Source organism: Podarcis gaigeae, assembly GCF_964106915.1.
Source record: "Podarcis gaigeae genome assembly, chromosome: 13".
In the NCBI taxonomy this organism is placed as follows: Eukaryota; Metazoa; Chordata; class Lepidosauria; order Squamata; family Lacertidae; genus Podarcis; species Podarcis gaigeae.
This window is the reverse complement of record NC_139689.1, coordinates 40,456,727-40,482,248: the sequence shown is the minus strand read 5'-3', so window position 1 is coordinate 40,482,248 and position 25,522 is coordinate 40,456,727. Positions and strand designations below refer to the sequence as shown.

The 25,522-nt window shown below is 48.5% G+C and overlaps 1 protein-coding gene across 5 annotated transcripts in view; it reads left to right on the top strand.

Moving 5' to 3' along the window:
• Positions 1–25,522, top strand: part of LOC310829902 (uncharacterized protein) — a 122,868-nt gene that overhangs the window by 4,457 nt on the left and 92,889 nt on the right. For 2 of the 5 annotated variants that reach the window (XM_083708916.1, XM_083708915.1), the window contains exons 2-11: positions 492–576; positions 2,331–2,831; positions 3,450–3,623; positions 5,542–5,638; positions 5,924–6,030; positions 8,971–9,056; positions 10,303–10,446; positions 19,144–19,215; positions 21,363–21,506; positions 23,789–23,860. In XM_083708916.1, coding sequence (XP_083565042.1) covers positions 548–576; positions 2,331–2,831; positions 3,450–3,623; positions 5,542–5,638; positions 5,924–6,030; positions 8,971–9,056; positions 10,303–10,446; positions 19,144–19,215; positions 21,363–21,506; positions 23,789–23,860 — 1,426 coding nt within the window. In that variant the 5' untranslated portion in view covers positions 492–547. Of the gene's footprint in view, positions 1–491; positions 577–2,330; positions 2,832–3,449; positions 3,624–5,541; positions 5,639–5,923; positions 6,031–8,970; positions 9,057–10,302; positions 10,521–18,070; positions 18,214–19,143; positions 19,216–21,362; positions 21,507–23,788; positions 23,861–25,522 lie in introns of those variants that run through there. The other 3 variants (XM_083708919.1, XM_083708918.1, XM_083708917.1) reach the window with 2 other exon arrangements.

Genomic DNA, 25,522 nt, shown 5'->3' with positions numbered 1-25,522 from the left:
TATCTACTTGCACTTTGACGTGCTTTCGAACTGCTAGGTTGGCAGGAGCAGGGACTGAGCAACGGGAGCTCGCCCCGCCGCGGGGATTCGAACCACCAACCTTCTGATCGGCAAGTCCTAGGCTTTGTGGTTTAACCCACAGCGCCACCCGCTTCCCCGCATTTTTGTTATTAAAACCTAGCAAAAGGATATTTTTGTGTTCCTTGTTATGTGTGGTCTCCCCAGCATGCCTTCTGCAGCACAACTAATCTGCAAATAGCCAACAGATCTTGCCAGAACCCAGAAGCTACCGCCACAACTTCTGCCCACTTCTCTGGTGGGAGCAGCATGCCTGCAGGGCACTCCATGGGGCACCACCCCTTAGATTCCCTTGCCTGAGGCAGTTACCTCAGTCTGCCTCATGGACAGACCGGTCCTGGTCCCATCACCAGAGACCCAGGGGCATCTTCACTTTTGCGTTGTGCCTTACTTTTAAAATTATTGTTATTTAGGAGTCATTGCACAACAACACTGATGTAGAAGGAGCTGCGCTTTCCACCCCAGAAGAATGGAGGCTCCGCTCAGCCCTGTGAGCAGGTGACTTCAGCCTCTTTAGTATTGGTTTTCTTTTGCCTTTGATTGTATTTTTATCACGATTAACAATTTCAACAATGTTTTTATGTAATAAACTGCGAAATTCTGCAGCATGTTTGGCAAGGCTTAAAAAAAAGAATCCTAAGTATTCTTTCAGCTTGAATTGACATAGCTTATCCCTACTCCAAATTGTCCTTATTTCCCCCCCACTACAACAGTAGCTGATGTTTATCAAATGTTTATTCAATAGGGAACAGTACTCTTCACATGGTCAGAGGTACTCAGGTTTGCGTTATTAGTCCTTGCATGCTCCAGAGCTGAACTTTGACTGGCACTGAAAAATAGACCTCAGACCTGCACCATGTTTCAAACTGATCCCATAATGGAACATAAAGCAATGGAAAGGCTTCTTAGGGATGGAATATGTTGGCTACAGCTGAAATGTAGTGTTAATTCAAAACGAGACTTTTTCAATACATGAAACGTACCTTTTGAAACCGTCAAATTACCCAACCACACCTCTGCAGGCAGCATCCAATGTACTACGTTTTCATATTTCAGATGATTGCAAGTCCCAATTGTTATGTACTGAAGTTCTCACCCTGGGCCAGCAGGGGGATACTATAGATAGTTCAGGCCCACATATACAAATAAGGGATCGAAAGTGACATTCAGTGATCGGATAGTTACAGAAAATGGTTACTATTGCGTTCTAGTGGAGCTCTATATAAGCAGGCTGGCTGAACCCTTCAGTTCAGTTCAGTTCAGTTCTGTTCTGGCCTGTGAATAAACAAGAGCTGTTTGAAGAATCACTGTTGTCAGAGCCACCCGAGGTCCCAGCTCACAAGAGACCAAAATCCAGTCCAAGTTATATACAAAAGGTTTTATTGAAGAACATTGTTGTCGTTACATCCAAGCTCCGTGGCTCAGCATCTGTTACCCTTAGATGTTTGAAGTCCCCTCTGAGTCAGTCCCGCCCCTGCACCAGCTTAAGAGGCTTGTACTGCTCCACCTTTTCCTCTCCTTCCTTTTCCGCAGGGTCTTCCTGCCCCCCTGTGCTCCCTCCCTCCGGGACTCCCCCGAGGCTGAGTCTTCTGACGCCTGCTCCCCCCTCCTTCGTGCTTTGGGACCAGGCTCCTCCTCAGGGCTCTCCTCATTTCCGCGCGCCTCCACATTTGAACTTGGCGCGCGTACGTTGCTTCTGACCTTCCTTTCGACCGTTACGCTACTCTCGGTACTACACTCCTCCCCTTCCGGCAGGACGTTCTGCTCCGAACTCCTTCCCCTCTCTGCTTCCTGTTCTGCTCTTTCTGACACACTGGCAACTCCACCCCCTTCACTCCGTTCCGACGGAGAGGCCGGTCCCGATCTCCAACCCCCACTGGGGATTCCCTCTTCGTTCCCCTGCTTCTGACTGCTTCCCTCTCTACTGCCCCTTGGCCTGACCAGGGGGGCTCCCTTTTGGGAATCCTCGGATTCACTTGACGGACTCACTGACAACCTCGGGTCGTCGTCGTCCTCTTCCTCGTCACCCTGGGACCCCTCCCCCTCGCTCTCTGTCCCTGAAACCCTGACAACTGTGTTGTCTGATATGTTCACCCACAACTTAACACCAATCATATCCCATGCTGAGATAGAGCAGAACTATTCTGCTGGTGGAATCTGTTCCCTAGTGAGGGGTGGCAAAACCAGAGGAATGGTACATAAACAATGTAATCCATGTCTGCGTCTGGAATCATTTCTTCCTTCCATTGCAGCAAATCTCAAGATCTAAACAAGCCAGCCGAGGACAACAAATCCCAAGATCTAAACCAGCAAGCGGAGGACAACAAAACTCAAAATCTAAGTGAACACACCGAGGACAACAAATCCCAAGATATAATTGAGCATGGGGAAGATGACATCAAATCCCTAAATGACCGGAGCGAAGGTGGCAGCAAATCCCCAAACCCAAATGATCTGAGTGAAAACGACAGCAAGTCCCAAGACCCAAATGAGCAGAGCGAAGGCAAACCCCAAGACCTTACTGAGCTGTCCGAAGACAGTAAATCTCAAGATCGGAAGGAGCAGAGCGATGAGGAGCTCGTCACACCGTCTGGGACATCGGAGCTGAAGTCCCAAGATGGGAAGGAGAATTCTCAGAATCGCAGCTCTCTGTCCTGGGGAAAGACTGCGACAGATTTGAAGGATGATCTTTCCAGCTCTCTTACTACGGAGTCGAGCACAGCTGCTCACCGCTCCTCGCGCGGCTTCGACAGGTAAGTGAAACAACCGCGAAGTAGAAAGTGAGATACCTGGGCTTCCCTCTTTTCCTTTGGGCTCCAAGTCAAGTCTTTCATGTTGGGTGAATTTTTCAAATGCCCTTCGGTCATACGCTACGTGGGGCTTGTCTTTTCAGTTTTGTGGCCTTAACCTTTGATTGCCAAACACTTTTAGTAGCAAGGAATTTCTATGGTGTAGTGGTTAAGAGCGGTGGACTCGTAATCTGGTGAACCAGGTTCGATTCCCCGCTCCTCCACATGCAGCTGCTGGGTGACCTTGGGCCAGTCACACTTCTCTGAAGTCTCTCAGCCCCACTCACCTCACAGAGTGTTTGTTGTGGGGGAGGAAGGGAAAAGAGAATGTTAGCCGCTTTGAGACTCCTTCGGGTAGTGATAAAGCAGGATATCAAATCCAAACTCTTCTACTATGTCTTTCAAAGCCCCCGAGAATTGATTCTATCTAACCTCTAATGGATTACGCATCAATATTAGGGGGGTTGCGTTATGGTCGTGTTACCCAGTTGTACCATAAGTTGTCATTCCTGAGGTCCTCCAATCCCACTATACCATAGCAATCACATCTGTGATGGGTCTCGATTTCCCTTTCCTTTTTAGCAAACTCAAAATCTTAAAGCAGGGAGATTGGGACGAGCTGCAGAGTTCGCAGGACGAAGAGCTTCCTTTCTCCTTATGGAAGACTAAGAATGAATGGAGGGATTACATACCTACCCAGCACACTGTAGAATGCAAGCTTTCTTACCACACCCACTGCTGCTTCAGCGCAACTGAGTAAGTTGATACAGCAAGTTGGAATTGAAGGCAGACTCTGCGTCTGAGGGCTTGTCCACACTTCCTTTTGCACCGTGTTTCTAGGCACAAGCCTTGGGATTTCCATATCTGTGTTCAAGCAGTCTTCCTTCCTTCCTTCCTTCCTTCCTTCCTTCCTTCCTTCCTTCCTTCCTTCCTTCCTCCCTCCCTCCCTCCCTCCCTCCCTCCCTTCCTTCCTTCCTTCCTTCCTTCCTTCTCTCTCTCTCTCTCTCTCTCTCTCTCTCTCTCTCTCTCTCTCTCCCTTTCCTCCTTTCCCTTCCTTCCTTCCTTCCTTCCTTCCTTTCTTAAGACAGGGAACCAGGCAGAGGGCCTTCTCAGTAGTGGCACCCACCCTGTGGAATGCCCTCCCATCAGACATCAAGGAAATAAACAACTATCTGACTTTTAGAAGACATCTGAAGGCAGCCCTGTTAAGGGAAGTTTTTAATGCCTGATGTTTCATCGCTTTTTTATTATTATCATTAATTCTGTTGGGAGCCTCCCAGAGTGGCTGAGGAGGCCCGGCCAGATGGGTGGAGTATAAAATATTAATAATAATAAATAATAATAAATAATTCCTTCCTTCCTTCCTTCCTTCCTTCCTTCCTTCCTTCCTTCCTTCCTTTCTGTCCCAGTGCTTTCCCTGATAAAACCTGCAATTTACCTCTGAATTGGAACAAATGGTAGTGTCAGGACCTTGAGTCATAGACAGGGTATTTCCCCCCCTACATCGTCCATACACAATCTAGACCTAGTGCATATATATATATATATATATATATATATATATATATACACACACACACCCCTGAAAAGTGCTTCTCGAGAAACTGTTCTCATTGCCAAAACAAAAGCTCATCATGGATTGAGTCTGCGTTAACCTTCTGTTTGCCCATGTGAAAGCAGATGTAGGGGATCCTGGCAAGGGGGTGTGTGTATTGACACCTGCCCAGTGGGTTGGTGGGGGGGTATATCAAGATGGCAAACCAGCACTTCCTTCTTCCTTCACCTGGAAGCATGTGCAGGGAGGAAAAGAAGTGGATAACCTAACCAAAGGGAGGGATTTCAAATGCTGGACCGAGAAATCCTGGATTGAGAGAAGCTGTATTTTTCGCATTACAAATGTGTTAGCATGCAGGCAGCTTCAGCCTTCAGCCTATGTGTTTCCACTTTTTTTAAACACTCCCAAAGTCCTCTAGTCCGTCTCCGAGGCCTGGGAGACCTTCTGTCAAACACAGCACGGCCCTGGGAGACTTCTAAAGTCTTCTCTGAGCTTGGTTATATGCTTGGTTGGAATCCTGAGCTGTGTCAGCCCTGAGGCCAGCCCTCTGTGGCCTTTGAGAGAAAGAGAAATTCAGGGGGCAGCCTAAAGGCAAACCCCACCCCCATGGTTTATTTCCCAGTACGTTTCCAAGCACAATTCAAAGTGTTGGTGCTGACCTGTAAAGCCCTAAATGGCCTCGGTCCAGTATACCTGAAGGAGCGTCTCCAACCCCATTGTTCTACCCGGACACTGAGGTCCAGCGCCAAGGGCCTTCTGGCGGTTCCCTCACTGCGAGAAGTGAAGCTACAGGGAACCAGGCAGAGGGCCTTCTCGGTGGTGGCACCCGCCCTGTGGAACACCCTCCCACCAGATGTCAAAGAGAACAACAACTACCAGACTTTTAGAAGATATCTGAAGGCAGCCCTGTTTAGGGAAGCTTTTAATGTTTCATGTATTAGGGTATTTTAATATTTTGTTGGAAGCCGCCCAGAGTGGTTGGGGAAGCCCAGCCAGATGGGCGTGGTATAAGTTATAAAATAATAATAATAATAATAATAATAATAATAATAATAATAATAATAATAATAATAAATAATATTATTATTTCCCTCCTTCCACATTTCCTGTTTCCCACAGGCAGATGATCAGACACAGCCCCGTGAACCCTACAAAAGGACCGTGTTACCAAGGCTTCTTTCTGAAAAAGCGGCGTGCAAAGCTCAAAAGATGTAAGGTGTGTGGCGTTCAGGTCTGGAGTCCCACTCTGTTCTGGTCTCTGCCCCCACTGGGTTGTACTGGTGGTGGTGGTGAAGGTGACATGCCAGTGTGATGTTGTGCCAGCACATCATCTACGTTACTCCAGCCCTGCCTCTACGTCCCCACCGATTTCTCCCAGGTGAAAAATGGGATGGAATCGAATTTTCTTCACTGACCTAAGGGACTGAGGAGGTCAGCAGCTGAGGCCTTCAGGCCTGCCGTTCTTTAAAGCTAAGTCCATATTGATGTTCCCCTATACCAGGTCTCCTCCTCAGCCGAGAGGATGCAAAAGGCTGGCAGGAAGGAGGTGAAAGAGAGCAAGATATTCATCAAAACTCAGCCACCAAGGACCACTTCACCCAGTTTAAGGTATCTGGGCAGGTTGGAATATGCACTGCACAGGTGTTGGACCAAATTACCCTTCCAATTCTATGATTCTATCTGACGCAATATGACAGACAGGCGTTTAACAAATTAATTCACCAGTGGCTTTGTCAGCCACTATTAGCTGTGAAGGAACTTCCACATTCAGAATAAGTATTGAATAGCAGTACCAGGGTGGATTTCATTTAAATCAGGATTTAAATCACTAGTCAGTTAGATTTGATTCAAATCACTAGTCAGTAAGACTTGATTCAAATCTTTTTTCTTTTTTTTTTTGTTACAGAGAGATTCATTCTTGCTGGTATAATCTTAATATTTACAACTGGATGAAGGTTTCATTTTTTGGAATAATAAATTTTCAGATTAGTTTTTTTTACAGTTATATCAAAAATTACTTATTTGGTTATACTACTAGACATACATAGATAATTATGAAATTATTGTGAGGTTTAATAAGTTAACTGTTTATATCTGGACAACATTTCTGCTGTACTTTATTGGAAGGAGAAAAATAATCATTTCCTTAATAACAATTTAAACAATTTATTTAACTAAAACAATAGCATCATAGCATATGGATCCATGTTTGTTAACTGATGCGGTTAAACAATTTTTTTAAATAAAAAAAACTTAGACTGAGTTTTAGCACACATTAAAAACTTAAATCCTTATTTCCGGATGAATAGCCTTTGGACTATACTGTAACTTAAATAGAAAACTATCTTTAAAAAGATTTTTCCTCCAAAAGCATTTTATTTTAAAAATCCAATTTAAATTTTAAAAATCTGATATATATATTTTAAAAATCATTGATCTTTATCCACCCTGATCAGTATGAATATCAAATTCTTCTGGGATACAATGCATAAGGGATAGCTGAAAAATCATTCTCAGCTTGTGGGCATCTGGCTAATAATCACTGTTGGAAACAGAACGCAGTGCAAAAAAGACTGACCTTTTTGGCTTAAAGCAAAAAAGACTGACCTGTTTGGCGTAAAGCAACAGAGCTTGAGTTCTGGCATTTCTAAGAGTGAGTCCCAGAGACATTTGACTTCAGGCCAGTCTGCATATTATGGGCACTGCAGAACATTGCTTTTCCATTTTAACTTCCCCCCTCTTTCCAGGATTCTCTCCAGGCCATGTTCTTCCTAACCAAAATCCTAACCGAAATCCCCCTACCAGGCCTATTTCAATGCCTCCCTCTTGCCCCCAGTGTTTTTGCCTGGGTGGAATGTGTTTACTGAACTCTCAAAGTGCCTCTTGGGGCGTGTTCACATTACCGCCTTAGATCACAGTGAAGTTGCTATTTTCTCCAGTGCATTTTGCAGTGTTTATGTCTCAACTGTTCCCATCAACACGGCTTAAGTAGTGTCAGATTTAGTTCTGTTTGGGTACACACCAACGGGCACTGATTGGGCAGGGGATGCCTTAAAAAAGGTGTTCACACCTTGACTGGAGATGAATTAGGAGTGGCTTAAGGGATTCTTTTTTAATTTTGTTTTATTAGTTTTCAATTACAATAATCCATTGAAAGCCTCATTATAACAATGCCAAAATATAATACCATTAATAATGCTAATCATTCAAAACCCAAATTATACCATAAAGGTGACCCCCCCCTGCGTGCTAGAATTGATACTATGTTTCACAGCAGGGGTTGTGAACACAGCTTTAGTAACCTGGATAGATTACTGCAGATTACTGCAGAATGTACAAAATAATGTTCTTTCATATGTGGTGGACCTGTAAAAGTGTAAAACAGTATTGGGAAATAATTCATAATGAATTGAAAAAAACAGAGTCCTTTTTCTTTGGGATAATTCACAAATTCCCAGGTGTCAAAAAGGTTATTTATGTATGCCACTACTGCGGCCTGTGTTTTGTTAGCTCAAAAATGGAAAACGAGTGAGGTCCCAACTAAAGAAGAATGGCAACTGAAACTGACAGAATATGCATAGCTTGCGGACCTAACATATAGAATAAGAGAATAAGAAGAACATACGTTTAAAGAAGATTGGAAAATGTTTATTGAATATATGGGGGGGGGGGAATTGTGTACACTTGAAAAAGTTGGCAGCATTGAGATAAATTCAACAGTGTAAATAAGTTTTGATGGATGGAATAATGGAATACTGAATGGTTTCGTTTATGTAAAATATGCAGGGATTTATGCAAAATGAACCACGGAAAGAGAAGAAGGGAAATCACTGATTTTTTAAGGTTCTTTAAATGAATATTGTAAAATGTAAAACAGAAAACTTAATAAAAAATATTTTAAAAAGAAGAAAAGAAAAGAAACTAGGCTACTGTACAAAGGTAACAATTGCCTCTAGCCTCCCCCCATTATGGGGATGTTCATTAAAAGGCAGCCCTGATGAAAATGTAGTTCTGTGTGGTCTGAAAAAGGTTCCCCATCGTTACAGCAGGGTGACCCTATTGGCAGCGGTGGGACTCACCTTGTCAGCTTCCAAAGTTTGAGCCAATTTTCTACTTTCTCAGTAGGATGGTAGGTAAAGGTGCATATTTTATTTTGTCACGGTTGCAGTTTTATTTCTTCGTTCTCTGTTGTGATGCCCGACTGAAACAGCAAAGATTGACTTGATGTCGTGCAGACTGCTGGAAATAAGTTGTTGGAGATTGTTTAATCCTGCATCTTGCATAACGTGAAGCGTCGGCCATGGCATCTTTCTGACACCGGGCGCGAGAATCTCCATGCCAGGACTACTGCTTCTAGAGAAGCAGCAGACACTGGCAAGGAAAGATTCTGCAGCAGCAGCAGCAGCAGAATGGAATATTCCATTACTGGCCAGCTGGTTGAGGCCTCTTCCGTCGATAAATCTGAGTTCATCACTGTAAAAGGGAGGGAGGGAGGGAGGGAGAGACCCAAATCGTTGTAATGATTAGTGCATGCATGTCTCTTGGCAGGAGGAGCAAAGTTTTGTACAATCTCTACACGACCTTCTGTGATGAGGGAGAGCTGTTTGACACATGCCTTGCCCCAGGAGCAAGAGGTAATGCATGAATTGGAGGAATTGATGGCAATCCGTATGCGGATGATACCCAGCTCTACCTCTCCTTTAAATCAGAACCAGTGAAGGCGGTGAAGGTCCTGTGTGAGTGCCTGGAGGCGGTTGGAGGATGGATGGCGGCTAACAGATTGAGGTTGAATCCTGACAAGACAGAAGTACTGTTTTTGGGGGACAGGGGGCGGGCGGGTGTGGAGGATTCCCTGGTCCTGAATGGGGTAACTGCGCCCCTGAAGAACCAGGTGCGCAGCCTGGGAGTCATTTTGGACTCACAGCTGTCCATGGAGGCACAGGTTAATTCTGTGTCCAGGGCAGCTGTCTACCAGCTCTACCTGGTACACAGGCTAAGACCCTACCTGTCCGCGGACTGCCTTGCCAGAGTGGTGCATGCTCTAGTTATCTCCCACGTGGACTACTGCAATGCACTCTACGTGGGGCTACCTTTGAAGGTGACCCGGAAACTGCAATTAATCCAGAATGCAGCAGCTAGACTGGTGACTGGGAGTGGCCCCCGGGACCACATAACACCAGTTCTGAGAGATCTGCATTGGCTCCCAGCACGTTTCTGAGCACAATTTAAATTGTTGGTGCTGACCTTTAAAGCCCTAAATGGCCTCGGTCCTGTATACCTGAAGGAGTGTCTCCACCCCCATCGTTCAGCCCGGACACTGAGATCCAGTGCCAAGGGCCTTCTGGCGGTTCCCTCATTGCGAGAAGTGAGGTTACAGGGAACCAGACCGAGGGCCTTCTCGGTAGTGGCACCCACCCTGTGGAACACCATCCCTTCAGATGTGAAGGAAATAAGCAGCTATCCTATCTTTAAAAGACATCTGAAGACAGCCCTGTTCAGGGAAGTTTTTAATATTTAATGCTGTACTGTTTTTAACACTTGATTGGGAGCCGCCCAGAGTGGCTGGGGAAACTCAGCCAGATGGGCGGGGTATAAATACTAAATTATTATATTATTATTGTCAGCAAAAAAAATCTGGGCAAGGGGCACTTGAACTTCTTTTGCCTATGGTTTTGTGAATGTGGGTTGTCGCCCTGCGCACGCGCATTCTCCTTTCACTGATGATGTTGCCAAAAAGGCCAAATTCCAGGGAGCGCTATAGAACAACAACAAAAATTGGCATCCAGAATTTGATGACATTCTGGATCCGGCAAGAGGGTGTGGGGACAGGACAGTGGTGAAGGGAAAAACCAGATCCACAGTGTTGTTGTTGTTTTCCAGGACTCTCCAGGGCCTGCTCCATTTTTAGTGCCATCAAGAAGGGAAAGATTAACATCAGCAACCTCCTCCTTAGTTTGCACACGCTGGGAATCCTGTTGACCAAATCCGAGATGTACCAAGCTCTCAAGTTCATTCCGATGGATGGTGCGTGCTCTCACTCCCAGGCCTGTGGTTTGTCGGCAACAGTAATTTTGCATTCCTTGGAAACAAATGGGGAGGTGGGTGTTTGGAATTTGTGGGATACGTATTGTTACTGGATTGGGCGTTGGGCTGAATGACCTCTTGGGGGCTGGGCCTTCCAACTTGGGGATTCTTGACTAGAAGATTCCTCCAAATGGGTTTTATATCGGTGTAAGTTGCCTGAGGGACATGGGTGGCGCTGTGGTCTAAACCACAGAGCCCTAGGGCTAGCTGATCAGAAGGTCGGTGGTTCGAATCCCTGCGACGGGGTGAGCTCCCGTTGCTCGGTCCCTGCTCCTGCCAACCTAGCAGTTCGAAAACATGTCAAAGTGCAAGTTGATAAATAGGTACTGTTATGTACTGAAGTTCTCACCCTGGGCCAGCAGGGGGATACTATAGATAGTTATGCAAACAAGGGAACAAAAGTGACATTCAGTGATTGGATAGTTTTAGAAAATTGTTACAGTTACTGTCAGGTCTGCCTCTAGATCCCAGCTCACAGAGGACCAACGCCCGGTGGATATAATGTACAAAAGTCTTTATTGAAGTTTAGTTTCCATTTCAAAGCTCTGGACGCGCAGACCCACGTCTTGACGCTAGACCGGCTAAGTCCCCTCTGACTCACTGCTCCACCCACACCAGTTTAAGATTCTAGCCCGGCTCCACCTCCTACACTGTTCTTTCCTTCGCTGGGTCCTTCTGCCCTCTGGGGTTTCCTCCTTCCTGGACTCCTCTGACGCTGAGCCTCCTGAGTCTTGCCCCTCCCTCCGGCGGGCTTTAGGACCTGGCTCCTTTCCCGGGCTCCCCGCTGTGCCGCGCTCCTGTACATTTGAACTTGGCGCGCGCGCCCAGCCGGTGACTTTCCTTCTGACCGTTTCCCCGCTTCCTGATGTGGGCGTTGCCAAACCTGACTCCTCTCCTCCCTCTGGTGGTGAGGACACTGGTCCCGACTCCTGGGACTCCCCCTCCCCACTGCGCTCTGGTGGAGAAGCTGGTCCTGATTTCCAACTGCTGCTCAGGGACTCCCCGCTGGCCCCTTCCTCCTGGGGCTTCCCCCCTGGAACCCCCCTCGCTCTGGCCACCGGCGCTCCCTTCTGTGAGTCCTCCGATTCGCTAGAGAGGCTTGTGGAATAACTCTGGCCACTGTCACTGCCTGCGCCCCCCTCGTACTCCTCCTCCTCACTCTCCATTTGCTCCCCCTCCTGTGTCTCTCCTTCTGAACCCCTGACATCCATCCCCCCCTCGAAGCCCCCCTTCCCCCTCCCCCTCTTCAGGTGCGGGTTCCGGGTGCTCTAGAGTTGTCGGGGTGAGTTCAGGATACAGTTCGTCCCCCGAGGCGTGCAGCCATCGTGATAAGTCCGGAAAGTCCTCCATGGGCTCGTCGACTGCGATTCCCTCCGCTTCCATCTCCTGGGCGGTGTGTTCGAAATCTGAGGCCGTCCCCAAATCACTCAAAACCCCTTCTCCCCCTGTCGCCTGAGGTGACGCCCCTTCCCAGGGTCCCTCCGGCTTGTCTCTGCGCCATCCCACTTCGGGTTGGTCCTCCCACCAATAAGATCCCCCCGTGCCAAAACCTGAGAGCGAGCCCTCTGGGGAGCTGCCTCCCGGAGCCGAGTCCTCCGCTGACGAGAAACCCCGGAAAGTGCTGGCCGAGAGTGTGGGTGTGAACAGACAATCATCGAAAAAGCCCGCCGGCATAGGCTTGTGCGGGAAAAGTGTATGGAATTCTTCCTTGAGCAACTGCTCCTCCAATGCGTAATCCGGCACCCACCTGTTGGCGCTGGCCGGGGTGTCCTCTGTGGCGAGAAGATATTCAATCCCGTCCTCCCCCCACCTTGAGTCTAAAATCTCTATGGCTTCATTAAGCGTCCCCGCTCTCGGCGACCCTCCTTTTCTGGGTGCTTCCCTGAGCGGGTCTGGTGCTGTCCCTGGTGCCTAAAACCTGTGGGGCTCTTTGTAGGGTGTGAGCACTGATCTATGAAAGACCGGGTGCATTCTGGACCCCTCCGGCAGTGTTAACCAGAAGGCCACTGGGTTGATCTGCGCCTCTACTTGGTAAGGCCCTAGCTGCTTGTGCCCGAGCTTCTTCTTGGCCAACGATCTGGCCGGAACTGCCTGGACTGCTAACCAGACCCAGTCTCCTACCCGGATGTCTTCCCCAACCCTCCTGTGTCGGTCTGCCTGCACTTTGTAAGCCTGTTTCGCCATCTCTAACTGCCTCCTGAGCTGCTCGTGGATCTCCTGCAACTCCGTTGCCACGGCCTCTGCTCCCTGCGGCTCCCCCTCCCTCACTTTCTCCAAACCAGGGAAGGTTCTGGGATGCCGCCCATTGTTGGCGAAAAACGGTGTCACCCCCGTGGACCCGTGCTTCGTGTTGTTGTAGGCAAACTCGGCCAACGGTAGATAGTCCACCCAGGTCGAGGGCTGCTGGTTCGCGTAGCATCTCAGGTACTGCTGCATGATGGCGTTGACTCTCTCCGCCTGTCCGTTAGTCTGCGGGTGTCGCGCCGACGCCAGGCTGACCTTGACGTTCAGGAAACCCATCAGCTTTTGCCAGAAGTTGGATATGAACTGGCGCCCCCTGTCGGACAGGATGGACCGTGGTAGGCCGTGCACCTTGAACACGTGGTCTATAAACAGCTTGGCGGTCTGCTCGGCTGTGGCCACCTTCGCGCAAGGAATGAAGTGGGCCATCTTGGTGAACAAGTCTACTACCATGAGTACTGCCGTCTTGCCTCTCGAGCTGGGCAGATCCGTGACAAAGTCCAGGGCCACCCTCTCCCACGGTTCGAACGGTGTCTGTAGCGGTTCCAACAGGCCCGCCGGCGGCTGGTGTACTGGTTTGGCCCTTTGGCAGGTGTCGCACCTCTTGACGTATTCCGCGACATCCCCCCTCATCTTGGGCCACCAAAAGTCTCTGGCTACTAGGTCCACCGTCTTCTCCTTGCCGAAGTGTCCCGCGCTGGGCGCGTCGTGCAGCTGTTGCAGGACCCTCGCGCGGAGGTTGTCTCCCGGCACGTAGAGGGCTCCTTTGCGGATGAGCAGTCCGTCGCGTATTTGGAAGTCGTCGTCCCTCGCCGTGCCGCTACGCACCTCCTCCATCTTGGCTCGCGCGAAGGAGTCCGTCTGCAGCGCGCGACGCACCGCGTCCAGGTCCACCGTGGCTGACGCGCATGCCCACGCCTTTGGTGCGAAAATATGCTTGGCCGCCGCCGCCGCCTCTTCTTCGAGATACTGCGGTTTCCTGGACAGCGCGTCCGCCATGATGTTGTTGTTCCCAGGGATGTATTCTATTCTGAAGTCGAAATCTGCAAAGAACTCCGCCCAGCGGATGTGTCTCTGGTTCAGGAACCTCGCCGTGCGCCAGTACTCCAAGTTCTTATGGTCTGTACGGACCTGCACCGTGTGTTTGGCCCCGACGAGGAAATGCTGCCACGCCTTGAAGGCTGCATGTATGGCCAGTAACTCCCTGTCCCAGATGGTGTAGTTCTGCTCCGACTTGCTGAGTTTCCTGGAGTAGAAAGCGCACGGCCTCCAGTCCCCCTGGTGGTCTTGCTGCAACAGGACGGCCCCCACGGCCCTGTCTGACGCGTCCGTCTCCACTCTCATGGGCCTGCTGGGGTTCACGTGTAGCAGGTGTTCCTCGGACGCGAAGAGGTGCTTGAGCTTCTGAAAGGACTGCTCTGCCTGCTCCGTCCAGATGAACTTCTTCTTCTTGGAACTGAGGGTGTCAGTGATGGCCACTGTCTGCATGGCGAAACCTTTGATGAACTTGCGATAAAAGTTGGCAAAGCCGACAAACCTCTGGACTTCCTTTCGATTGCGCGGGCTCTTCCAGTCCAGCACTGCACGTACCTTGGTACTGTCCATGGCGAGTCCCTTGTCGGACAGTTTGTAGCCCAGGAAGTCCACCTCCGTCTTGTCGAACTGGCACTTCTCCAGCTTGGCGTAAAGCCGGTGCTCCCGCAGCCGCTGCAGGACTTCCCTGACATCTCTCTCGTGAGCCTCCGGTGACTCCGAGAAGATGAGGATGTCGTCCAGGAAGCAGACGCACTTCTTGTAGAGAAGACCCGCCAAGACATGATGCATGAATGCTTGAAAACAGTGGGAGCCATTTTGTAATCCAAAAGGCATAACTCTATATTCATAGGTGCCCAGCGGCGTAAACATGGCCGTTTTCCACTCGTCACCTTCCCGCACGCGAATGAGATTGTACGCTCCGCGCAGATCCAACTTGGTAAAAATGCGCCCCTTCCGCACCGTCGCCAGCAGGTCATCGATCTTGGGCATAGGGAAGGCTGAGGGCTTGGTTTTCGAATTTAAGACGCGGAAGTCCACGACCAGCCTCCTCTGGGGCGTGTCCCGCTTCTTTACAAAGAATACAGGGCTGCCCCCCACCGCCTTGGACTCTCGGATGAATCCCCGCTTCAAGTTGTGATCTATGAACTCCCTGAGCTCCTGCAATTCATCCTCAGACATGGAATACAGTTTCCCCGTCGGGAGGGTCGCCCCCGGCAGGAGGTCAATCTTGCAGTCGTAGGGTCTGTGGGGAGGCAGCTTGTCCACTTCTTTCTCGCAGAAGACCTCCAAAAACTCTTTGTACTTATTAGGTACCGCTTGCAACATGCCCAAGTTCAGCTGTGGTCCATCCTCGTGCCCCTCATCTTCCAAGTCAGCCAGGATGCAGTGTTCTGCGCAGTAGGAGGAGCCGAAGGTCAGTTGCCGCTGGTACCAAGCTAATGCCGGGCTGTGCCTATCCAGCCAACTCATTCCCAACACTATGGGCGTGTCTGACAGGCGGGTGACGTTGAAGCTGATGACTTCGCGGTGATTACCAATGCGCATCACCATTGGCGGCGTCTGCTGTAGCACTTGCCCTCCCAGTAGCTCCCTGCCGTCCACCGTGACGACGTTCAGAGGTACCGTCGCTGGCAGAAGGGCTATGCCATGTTGCTGGATGAACTCCATGCCTATAAAATCTGCATTGCTCCCAGAGTCAATGGTAATGGGGATTTCCACAGTGAGCCCATTGGGAAGTTGAAGGGATGCGGTGAGCTGCACTACTGGTTTGGGTGGGAGGGGGTCTGTGGGCTGTAACCTTACTGGGGATTGCTTCACTGACTTGTCTGGCTGGCCCCCAGTGACTCCATTTCCAGCCAGACAGTGGAGTTTTCCTGCTGTGATTCACTCTGCTGAACTGCTTCTGTTACTGTCGCTGCGGCTGCAGTGTGCTTGTGAAACCGCTGGGGACACTCTTTCGCCATGTGCTGAGCACTGTCGCAGATGTAGCACTTCCTGGTCCCTCTAGGAGGCTTCATTTTGACTGCTCCCGGCGTTAGGGCTCCGGCTGTGGACTGAGCCTTAGCACCACCTATCTCCATCGGCTCCTCTCCCCCTCCCAGCGGAGGCATGGATCGAGCGCGCGCCGCTTCCTTGGGAAAGGGGGGCGGTCCTCTCGCTGGCGTGCGTCCCCAATGCCCTTCCTCCTTGTCCCAAGGGCGTCCTTCCAGCCTAACCCCAATCGTGAGTGCCCTCTCCACAACGTCTTTGGTGGTTTGGGGTCTCTCTCCCCTTGCAATTTCGTCTTTCACAGCTCCGTTCAGCCCCTCCCAGAACAGGTCTCTGACAGCAGACGATTCTCTCTCCCAGCCCATTACATTCACCAATGCAAAAAAGCGTGAATGATATTGCCTTACAGTGGCTCTGCCTTGTCTTAGTCCGTGAATCTCCTTCCTAGCGATATCCACATCAATCTCAGACAAAAAACACGCATCCATCACTTTAAGGAAGGCACCCGCATTTTGGAGGGCTGGATCCTTATCTCTCCAGAGATTGCGCAGCCACGTTTTCACCTCTCCCCGCAAATGCGATACTATAAATCCCACTTTCTCTTCCTCTCTTCTAAAGTCTTTCTCCAGCAGTTGCAGTGCATATACTACATCTGGTCTGAAGTTAGGATACTGCTGCAGGTTCCCATCGAAATGCGACACAAGGCTCCCTCCTCTGTTCCCCAGCCCAATCCCCTCTGGTCTGGCGGCCGGTAGCCCTTGTGCAGTCAGCACTTCTAACCTGGTTCGCAGATCCTGGCAGGCAGCAGCTGCTTCCTGTTCCTTCTTTCTGGACGCCAAAATCTCTGCGTTCAGCTGCGTTACGGCGTTTTGCAAACTTGCTACCTTCTCTTCGGTAGTCATTTTTCAGGTATTCGTGAGCTCGCGAAGTACCAATCTTCACCCCTCAATGCTTTCCCGCACGTCATGAGGTGATAAAATTGGTGGAAAGTGGAGAGGGGACTTACTGTCAGGTCTGCCTCTAGATCCCAGCTCACAGAGGACCAACGCCCGGTGGATATAATGTACAAAAGTCTTTATTGAAGTTTAGTTTCCATTTCAAAGCTCTGGGCGCACAGACCCACGTCTTGACGCTAGACCGGCTAAGTCCCCTCTGACTCACTGCTCCACCCACACCAGTTTAAGATTCTAGCCCGGCTCCACCTCCTACACTGTTCTTTCCTTCGCTGGGTCCTTCTGCCCTCTGGGGTTTCCTCCTTCCTGGACTCCTCTGACGCTGAGCCTCCTGAGTCTTGCCCCTCCCTCCGGCGGGCTTTAGGACCTGGCTCCTTTCCCGGGCTCCCCGCTGTGCCGCGCTCCTGTACATTTGAACTTGGCGCGCGCGCCCAGCCGGTGACTTTCCTTCTGACCGTTTCCCCGCTTCCTGATGTGGGCGTTGCCAAACCTGACTCCTCTCCTCCCTCTGGTGGTGAGGACACTGGTCCCGACTCCTGGGACTCCCCCTCCCCACTGCGCTCTGGTGGAGAAGCTGGTCCTGATTTCCAACTGCTGCTCAGGGACTCCCCGCTGGCCCCTTCCTCCTGGGGCTTCCCCCCTGGAACCCCCCTCGCTCTGGCCACCGGCGCTCCCTTCTGTGAGTCCTCCGATTCGCTAGAGAGGCTTGTGGAATAACTCTGGCCACTGTCACTGCCTGCGCCCCCCTCGTACTCCTCCTCCTCACTCTCCATTTGCTCCCCCTCCTGTGTCTCTCCTTCTGAACCCCTGACAGTTACGTTGTACTGGAACTCTATATAAGCAGGCTGACTGAACCCTTCAGTTCAGTTCTGTTCTGGCCTGTGAATAAACAAGAGCTGTTTGAAGAATTTCTGTGTCGTCGTACCGCTCCAGCGGGAAGGTAAACTACGTTTCTGTGCGCTGCTCTGGTTCGCCAGAAGCGGCTTAGTCATGCTGGCCACATTACCTGGAAGCTGTACGCCGGCTCCCTCGGCCAGTAAAGCGAGATGAGTGCCGCAACCCCAGAGTCGTCCGCGACTGGACCTAATGGTCAGGGATCCCTTTACCTTTAAGTTGCCTGAAGTGTGGCTGGTCAGAATTTGTTAGTTGCCTTGGCAAAGTGGCCCAGAACCACTCCATTGTTAGGCATGCTTCTCAATACCTTGCCTATTGGATAAAGAAATTGCCAAAGGCTGTTCTGGCAGGGAAGTATAGGAGCCATTTTGAAGATGGGCATGTGTCTGTCTTCCCCTCCCCTTTCCTCTTCCTTTGGCTGGGAATAATGTCATTAAGTGGTGTGTGTAGACTGGGCAGAGACAAACAGAGAGCTGGGATGGTTCTGGAAGCATCTTACAGATGCTAGTTGACTGCCCTGTAAGAGCAGTGAACTTTGAGACATCTGACAGAGCATTCAGTACTGTTCCTCCACTTCTGATCAACCTGTCTATTTGTAAGTGAATACAAAATCTAAACATCCTCAGCCCAGTATACCTGAAGGAGGATGTCCACCCCCATCGTTCAACCCGGACACTGAGGTCCAGCTCCGAGGGCCTTCTGGTGGTTCCCTCACTGTGAGAAGTGAGGTTACAGGGAACCAAGCAGAGGCCCTTCTCTGTAGTGGCACCCACTCTGTGGAACACCCTCCCTTCAGATGTCAAGGAAATAAACAGTTACCTGACTTTTAGAAGACATCTGAAGGCAGCCCTGTTTAGGAAGTTTTTAATGTTTGATGTTTTATCGTATTTTTAATATTCTGTTGGGAGCCTCTCAGAGAGGCTGGGGAAACCTAGCCAGATGGGTGGGGTATAAATAAATTACTACTGCTACTACTACTACACTCTTCTAAGCCTCCATTGACTTTCCAAAGGAAACAAAATCTGTGTATGCACTGCACCCTTGAAACCTTTTACTGCTCCGAGAATGTGCACAACAATTTGAAAACAGCTAAACCAAACACAATTTACACCTTTGCACAAACAAACTAAAAATTGATTTTTTAATCCAAATTTTTCAGCTTCACATTTTAGCTTTATTAGAAATACTAAATAATAATTGCACAACTATCAAAATATATTTTGTAGCATCCAAAGCATTTTTCTTCAACCTGTTCCACTCACTTCTGACCATCAGCACAAATATCTGTGCACTGACACCTGAAACTTCCCTATGGGGGGGGGGGAAAATAATCCCTGAGTCTACAATATGATATTTAAAAATTCATTGATGACTTTGTGAGAAATGGATCAAAAAAATTCATGTGATTTTAGAAGCTAATGGCAACATCTGGAGGCACATGACTGAGGTTCAGTTGCGGAGCACATTTTGTACTGCGTACTCCACATCTCTTACCAATTTATCCTGCCTCTTCTTCTCAAAATAGTGCATGGGAATCTGGATTTTGCTGACTTCCTGGACGTTTTGAAGACCACCCCATCCTTCACAGAAAGAGAGGGTACGTGGAGGGGAAATTGTGGGAAGATTGAGGAAAGTAGGAGAGGATATATTGATTAACTAGGGCCCTGTGGGATTTGACATCTTTCTGCAGGGCATGCAAGACAGAGCTGTTCCACCAGCCTTTGGCCAAGGCACAGTCTGACCCCCTCCTTTGGTAATCCTCACAGAACTCTAGCCCAATGGTTGCCATTAATTTGATTCTGAATTGATTTTAGAATGAATTGATTTTAGGATGTATTTCAATTAATTGATTGTGATTTTATGTAAACTGTGTTACTTTTACTGTTAGCCGCTTTGAGCCTGGCTTCAGCTGGGGAGGGCGGGATATAAATAAAATTTAATTGTTATCATTATTATTAAATATTATCCCACCTCACTCACACTGGTGAGCAAGCAGCAGAGCACATTCCTTTGCACATTGTGGCAAGCAAGTTGACAGATTCATTAGAATCATTTAAGTTAAGCAATCCAGTCTGGCTTGTCCAGCCTGGATTGTTCCTGGTAAATTTCCCCTTTTATTTAAAACAATAACAACACGGCAGTCTTGTTTAAAAGTAAGAGTAAAGTTCACAGTTCACAGCAGTATTCTGAAGGCAGGCTTTATCTTGTGGTTTCAGTTACATTTGCAGAGAAAAGAAGTCTGAGCTAGGCCTCAGACTTTCTACCTCGTGGCTTCCATCCTCTGTAAGGATGAGCCGTGTGCTGCTGGCTAAAAGCCAGAAGAAAAGAAGATGGCAAAAGAGGAAGATGGCTGCATGGCCAGCCCTTTTATAGGGTCTGCTAGGGTCACGCCCATCTACCTGGTCACAGACAGGGGGAGGGTGCTTCAGAACAGGTATGACAGGAAGTCCTTCCTGTCTGGGGCAACATTCCCCTGTGTGTCCACTCTGTTGTTTAGTCGTTTAGTCATGTCCGACTCTTCGTGACCCCATGGACCAGAGCACACCAGGCACTCCTGTCTTCCACTGCCTCCCACAGTTCGGTCAAACTCATGTTTGTAGCTTCGAGAACACTGTCCAACCATCTCGTCCTCTGCCGTCCCCTTCTCCTTGTGCCCTCCATCTTTCCCAACACCAGGGTCTTTTCCAGGGAGTCTTCTCTTCTCATGAGGTGGCCAAAGTATTGGAGCCTCAGCTTCACGATCTGTCCTTCCAGTGAGCACTCAGGGCTAATTTCCTTAAGAATGGATGCGTTTGATCTTCTTGCAGTCCATGGGACTCTCCAGAGTCTCCTCCAGCACCATAATTCAAAAGCATCAATTCTTCGACGATTAGCCTTCTTTATGGTCCAGCTCTCACTTCCATACATCACTACTGGGAAAACCATGGCTTTAACTATACGGACCTTTGTTGGCAAGGTGATGTCTCTGCTTTTTAAGATGCTGGTGTCCACTCTAGGAAACAGGAAATGTTGTATTTGACTGCTTCAGTGATGATACATTCCACAGAAATGGAGCAAAACATGGATGTGTTTCTCATTTTCTGACCTAGGCTGAGTAAACACTCTACCTTTAAGCTCATCCTTTTCCTCAAAGAATTCTGGTGACTTCTGCACTATTAAGGATTCTGGGAATTGTAGCACCAGGCTTAGCCACACCTGCCTTTTGCCCTGTTCTTTACAGACACAAGTTCACGGTTATGAGTGTGAACATCACATCAGCTCGGCCAGTCAGTGTCCTTAACTTCATTGGTATGGTAAAATATGGCAGATAGGGCCCAAGCGTGAAATTTCCCAAACTACTCCTTGGCAGGGAGAACTAGGGCAAATATAGTTGGGGGTGGATTATTCTGCTTGCCCGAATAATCCCCCCACTGGAATATATTGGAATTAAATGGTTCTCTTGTGCACACTAAAGGTAAAGGTAAAGGTACCCCTGCCCGTACGGGCCAGTCTTGACAGACTCTGGGGTTGTGCGCCCATCTCACTCAAGAGGCCAGGGGCCAGCGCTGTCCGGAGACACTTCCGGGTCACGTGGCCAGCGTGACAAAGCTGCATCTGGCGAGCCAGAGCCGCACACGGAAACGCCGTTTACCTTCCCACTGGTAAGCGGTCCCTATTTATCTACTTGCACCCGGAGGTGCTTTCGAACTGCTTGTGCACACTAATAGACTTTTTATTCCTTCTTTTCCCCTGCACTTTCTACAGCTCTCAAGAATGCTCTGTTCATTTTCAAAAACATTAGGAAAGACATGGTGGCCATTGATGACTTAGAGACCATTTTGGCTTGCCTGGGGGTCACTCTAAGCCCCAAGGTTATACAACATGCAGTGGGATCCGTCCGAGTTACCTGTAAGTATCCGCCAATTTCAGTGTGTGCAGCAGTAGGACAGGGTGGGCTGTGTGAATGCACTCAATGTTTTGCTGGTGGGCTGCAAATTTCAGCCCGGCCTCTGTAGTCCTTGAGCTCAGCAAACGTTCTCCTGATCCAGGGTCAGAAAAGAACTTTGGAAGTTCATTAGTGTTAATTTACAAGACCTCAAACTCTCTTCCAGCTCAGATTCATGCCCAGTCCAGAGAGGAACATCTGGCTTTCCTGGCCTCGCCTCTTGAAAGTAACAGAGTTACATCCCTCCGTAGTATTTAGCACCGAGCCAAAATTTCCATCTGGAATATTTTTCTTCTGCAACTGGAAAGTGAGACAGAGAGGGCAAAAGAAAGAGAGCGAGGAAGGGGGGCTTGAATAAAATCTAAAGTTTTTAGGGTTCAGAGAAAACAGAAAAATCCTGCAGTTTAACATAAAAATATATGAAGGTCTAGTATCTCCTCCCATAGGAGCCTGCCTGCATCTTAAGATCAACTACAGAGGCCCTCTTGTTGATTCCAAATCCACATTTGCTTGGAATAAGGAAGAGACCTTTTTTACCGTTATTGCACTCAAACTTTGAAACTGACTGCCTGGGGAAGTTTGTTTCTCCTCCCCCCTCCCCTTATTGGCCTGCCACAACATTAAATGTATGGTTTCTTAAGTATGCTGAGAGTTGGTAAAGATAAAGGGACCCCTGACCATTAAGTCCAGTCGCGGACGACTCTGGGGTTGCGGCGCTCATCTTGCTTTACTGGCTGAGGGAGCCGGTGTTTGTTCCGCTGACATGTGGCCAGCATGACTAAGCCACTTCTGGAGAACCAGAGCAGCGCTTGGAAACGCCGTTTACCTTCCCGCCGGAGCGGTATCTATTTATCTGCTTGCACTTGGACGTGCTTTCGAACTGCTAGGTGGGCAGGAGCAGGGACCAAACAATGGGAGCTCACCCTGTCGCGGGGATTCGAACCGCCGACCTTCCGATCGGCAAGCCCTAGGCTCAGTGGTTTAGACCACAGCACCACCCGTGTCCCCTATTCCCTTAACAGAGCTACCATTCCCAAAGTTTTCTGGGAAGAGAGTTGAGTCCAGAATTCACAGCTGTGTGATGGAAATAAAGGTAAAGAGACCCCTGACTATTAAGTCCAGTCGTGACTGACTCTGGGCTTGCGGCGCTCATCTCATTTTATTGGCCGAGGGAGCCGGCGTACAGCTTCCAGGTCATGTGGCCAGCATGGAGCTGGGACCGAAGAATGGAGCTCACCCCATTGCAGGGATTCGAACCGCCGACCTTCTGATCGGCAAGTCCTAGGCTCTGTGGTTTAACCCATAGCGCCACCTGCATCCCCTATGATGGAAATAGGTGCCTCCTATTTCCTGCTCTCAGAACCCTTTACAAACAACACTTCCCAGAATTCTTTAGGGGAACCTGTGGCTGCTTTAAGTGCAATGGGACTGCCTTTACTATGTAGTGCAGATGGTCCCGGAATCTGACACCCAACCCTGCAAAATACAGATAACCAAAGGTTAACAAGTTCCCAATTGCAAATCAGTTGCATCAACACCAGCTGCTGAAGAACTCTCCTCAGCCTGCTGGTCTGGAAGATCAACAGGACAGGACAACACTGGTGGACCTCACTGGGAAAAGTGGAACTGTGGCTGAGAGGGGCCTTCTCCACATTGCACCAGGCTTGAAAACAGGAGCCCTTAAGCATGTGGGTTTAAATGGGGAGAGGCTTTTGGAAAACTCAAGATCTAGCAACTCTGGAAGAGTGGCAGATGCAACTAATGGACTATATGGAACTGGCCGAGATGACTGGCAGAATCCGAGACCTGGGAGAGGAGAGGGTTGAAGAAGACTGGAAGAAATTTAAGAGTTATTTAAAAAAACATTGCAATCTGGTTGAGTGTTAAGAAAGGATGCTAGATCATAAATAATTGTGCACCACTAAATTAGATGAAATTATGATGATAAGTAAATTGAGGTTAAATTATAAACCTATTAGAGAATTAATAGACTATAGTTAAATGAATGTGACATAAGATTGCAAACAAGATGATAAATTGTGGGTAAGAATTGACAATGATGTAAATGGGAGCGGGAGATGTGAGGGAGTCCTAAGTAGTTAAGAAAATATGTTATGATATATGTTATATTGTTCTTTATCTCTGCATTTATGTTTAAAAACCTTAATAAAAAAATACATTAAAAAATAAATAAATGGGGAGAGGCTTTCCTTTGCAGGACCCATTTCCTTTCATTCTATTACAGGGGACGGGAAAATAAATATCTCAGAATTTCTGTCACTTGTGAGAGGACCACGAGTTTGCCATAAAGGACTAGGTAAGTGATCGTTGCCCATAAATTGGACTGGGGTCTGTCTAAAGGAATTTCTCAAGGCTCCTCTTTGAAGCAGAACAGGCATAGCGATTGAAACAAGTGTTTTCATAGGACTTTCACGGTGTTCAAAGTACTTCAGAAACATTTGCTTCTTGTAGAAAAATCTGTGGACATACATACGTTGCTGGAATGCAATTCCCGCCATTTTTGAACATTGGTCCTGCTGGCTGGGGCTGATGGGAATTGGAGTCGAACAACATTTGGAGAGCCAAAGGTTCTACATCCTTACAGCGACATTGTACAACTGGTTGGAATTATTAACCTGACATAGTAGAATAGGATGGGGGGGGGGGGGGAGAGACAGGACTTGAGGGGGAAAGAAAGTAACATACTTGGCTTAGTATGTGTAAAAGATTTACCCACTTTTAGAGTGTCATGAAATTCTACTCAATATTGAGCCAGAGCAGAACTTCAACATATAGTTAGCAGAGTAAAAACTTAAAACATGTGGGCAGGATTCCCCCAAAATTGACCAGAGGCAATTATATTTCATCCAGCAGAGCTTTACTGCTACTGAAGGCAAATGAGCAGAATGGTCACAAATCCAATACATTCCGGATTGGCACTGTCCGTAAGAAATCCAGTTGCAGTAGTCTTAACTTAAACTTACAATAACATCTGTATTAGTCTAAACCCGAATACTTTGTACAGAATATCACATCAGAAGGAAAAGAGATAGAAAAAGAGAATGAAATCCTGGCTCCTTCTGGCCTTACTTTTATAGTCAGCATGACCTTGAAAGAGCTAAGAGAACCAGTTTAAACCAGCCGTACTCGGCTTCTCTGAAGGAATAACCCAAATATAATGAACCTTCTGCTTGTTTCTTTCATGCAGAGAAGCTTCCAGAACCCTCTTGAATTAATTAGAATAGGAAAGATCTCTACACATCAGAGCAATACTTTCTGCACTAAGAAATGTAAACTGACATAGAGAGGCATACCTTCCTTTGTTTTCTGTACGAGTCACTGATCTGGACTTTTATGTCCTAAAAGGAGGTAACCCTAGAGCAGTGACTTCTGGAAAAATGCAGTGGGTAGGTTCTGTTAACAGAAGATCATTCTCCTGTGTCTGCATGGAGAGTAAATGGCCTTGGCTCTGTATACTTGAAGGAGCGTCTCCATCCCCACCGTTCAGCATGGACACTGAGGTCCAGATCCAAGGGCCTTCTGGTTGTTCCTTCACTGCGGGAAGTGAAGCTACAGGAAACCAGGCAAGAGGGTCTTCTCAGCGGTGGCACCCACCCTGTGGAACACCATCCCGTCAGATGTCAAGGAGATGAGCAACTATATAACCTTTAGAAGACATCTGAAGGAATCCCTGTACAGTGATACCTCGGGTTAAGTACTTAATTCGTTCTGGAGGTCCGTTCTTAACCTGAAACTGTTCTTAACCTGAAGCACCACTTTAGCTAATGGGGCCTCCTGCTGCTGCCGTGCTGCCAGAGCACGATTTCTGTTCTCATCCTGAAGCAAAGTTCTTAACCCAAGGTAATATTTCTGGGTTAGCGGAGTCTGTAACCTGAAGCGTATTTAACCTGAAGCGTAGGTACCACTGTATAGGGAAGCGTTTCAATGTTTACTGTTTCATTATGTTTTTATATTTGTT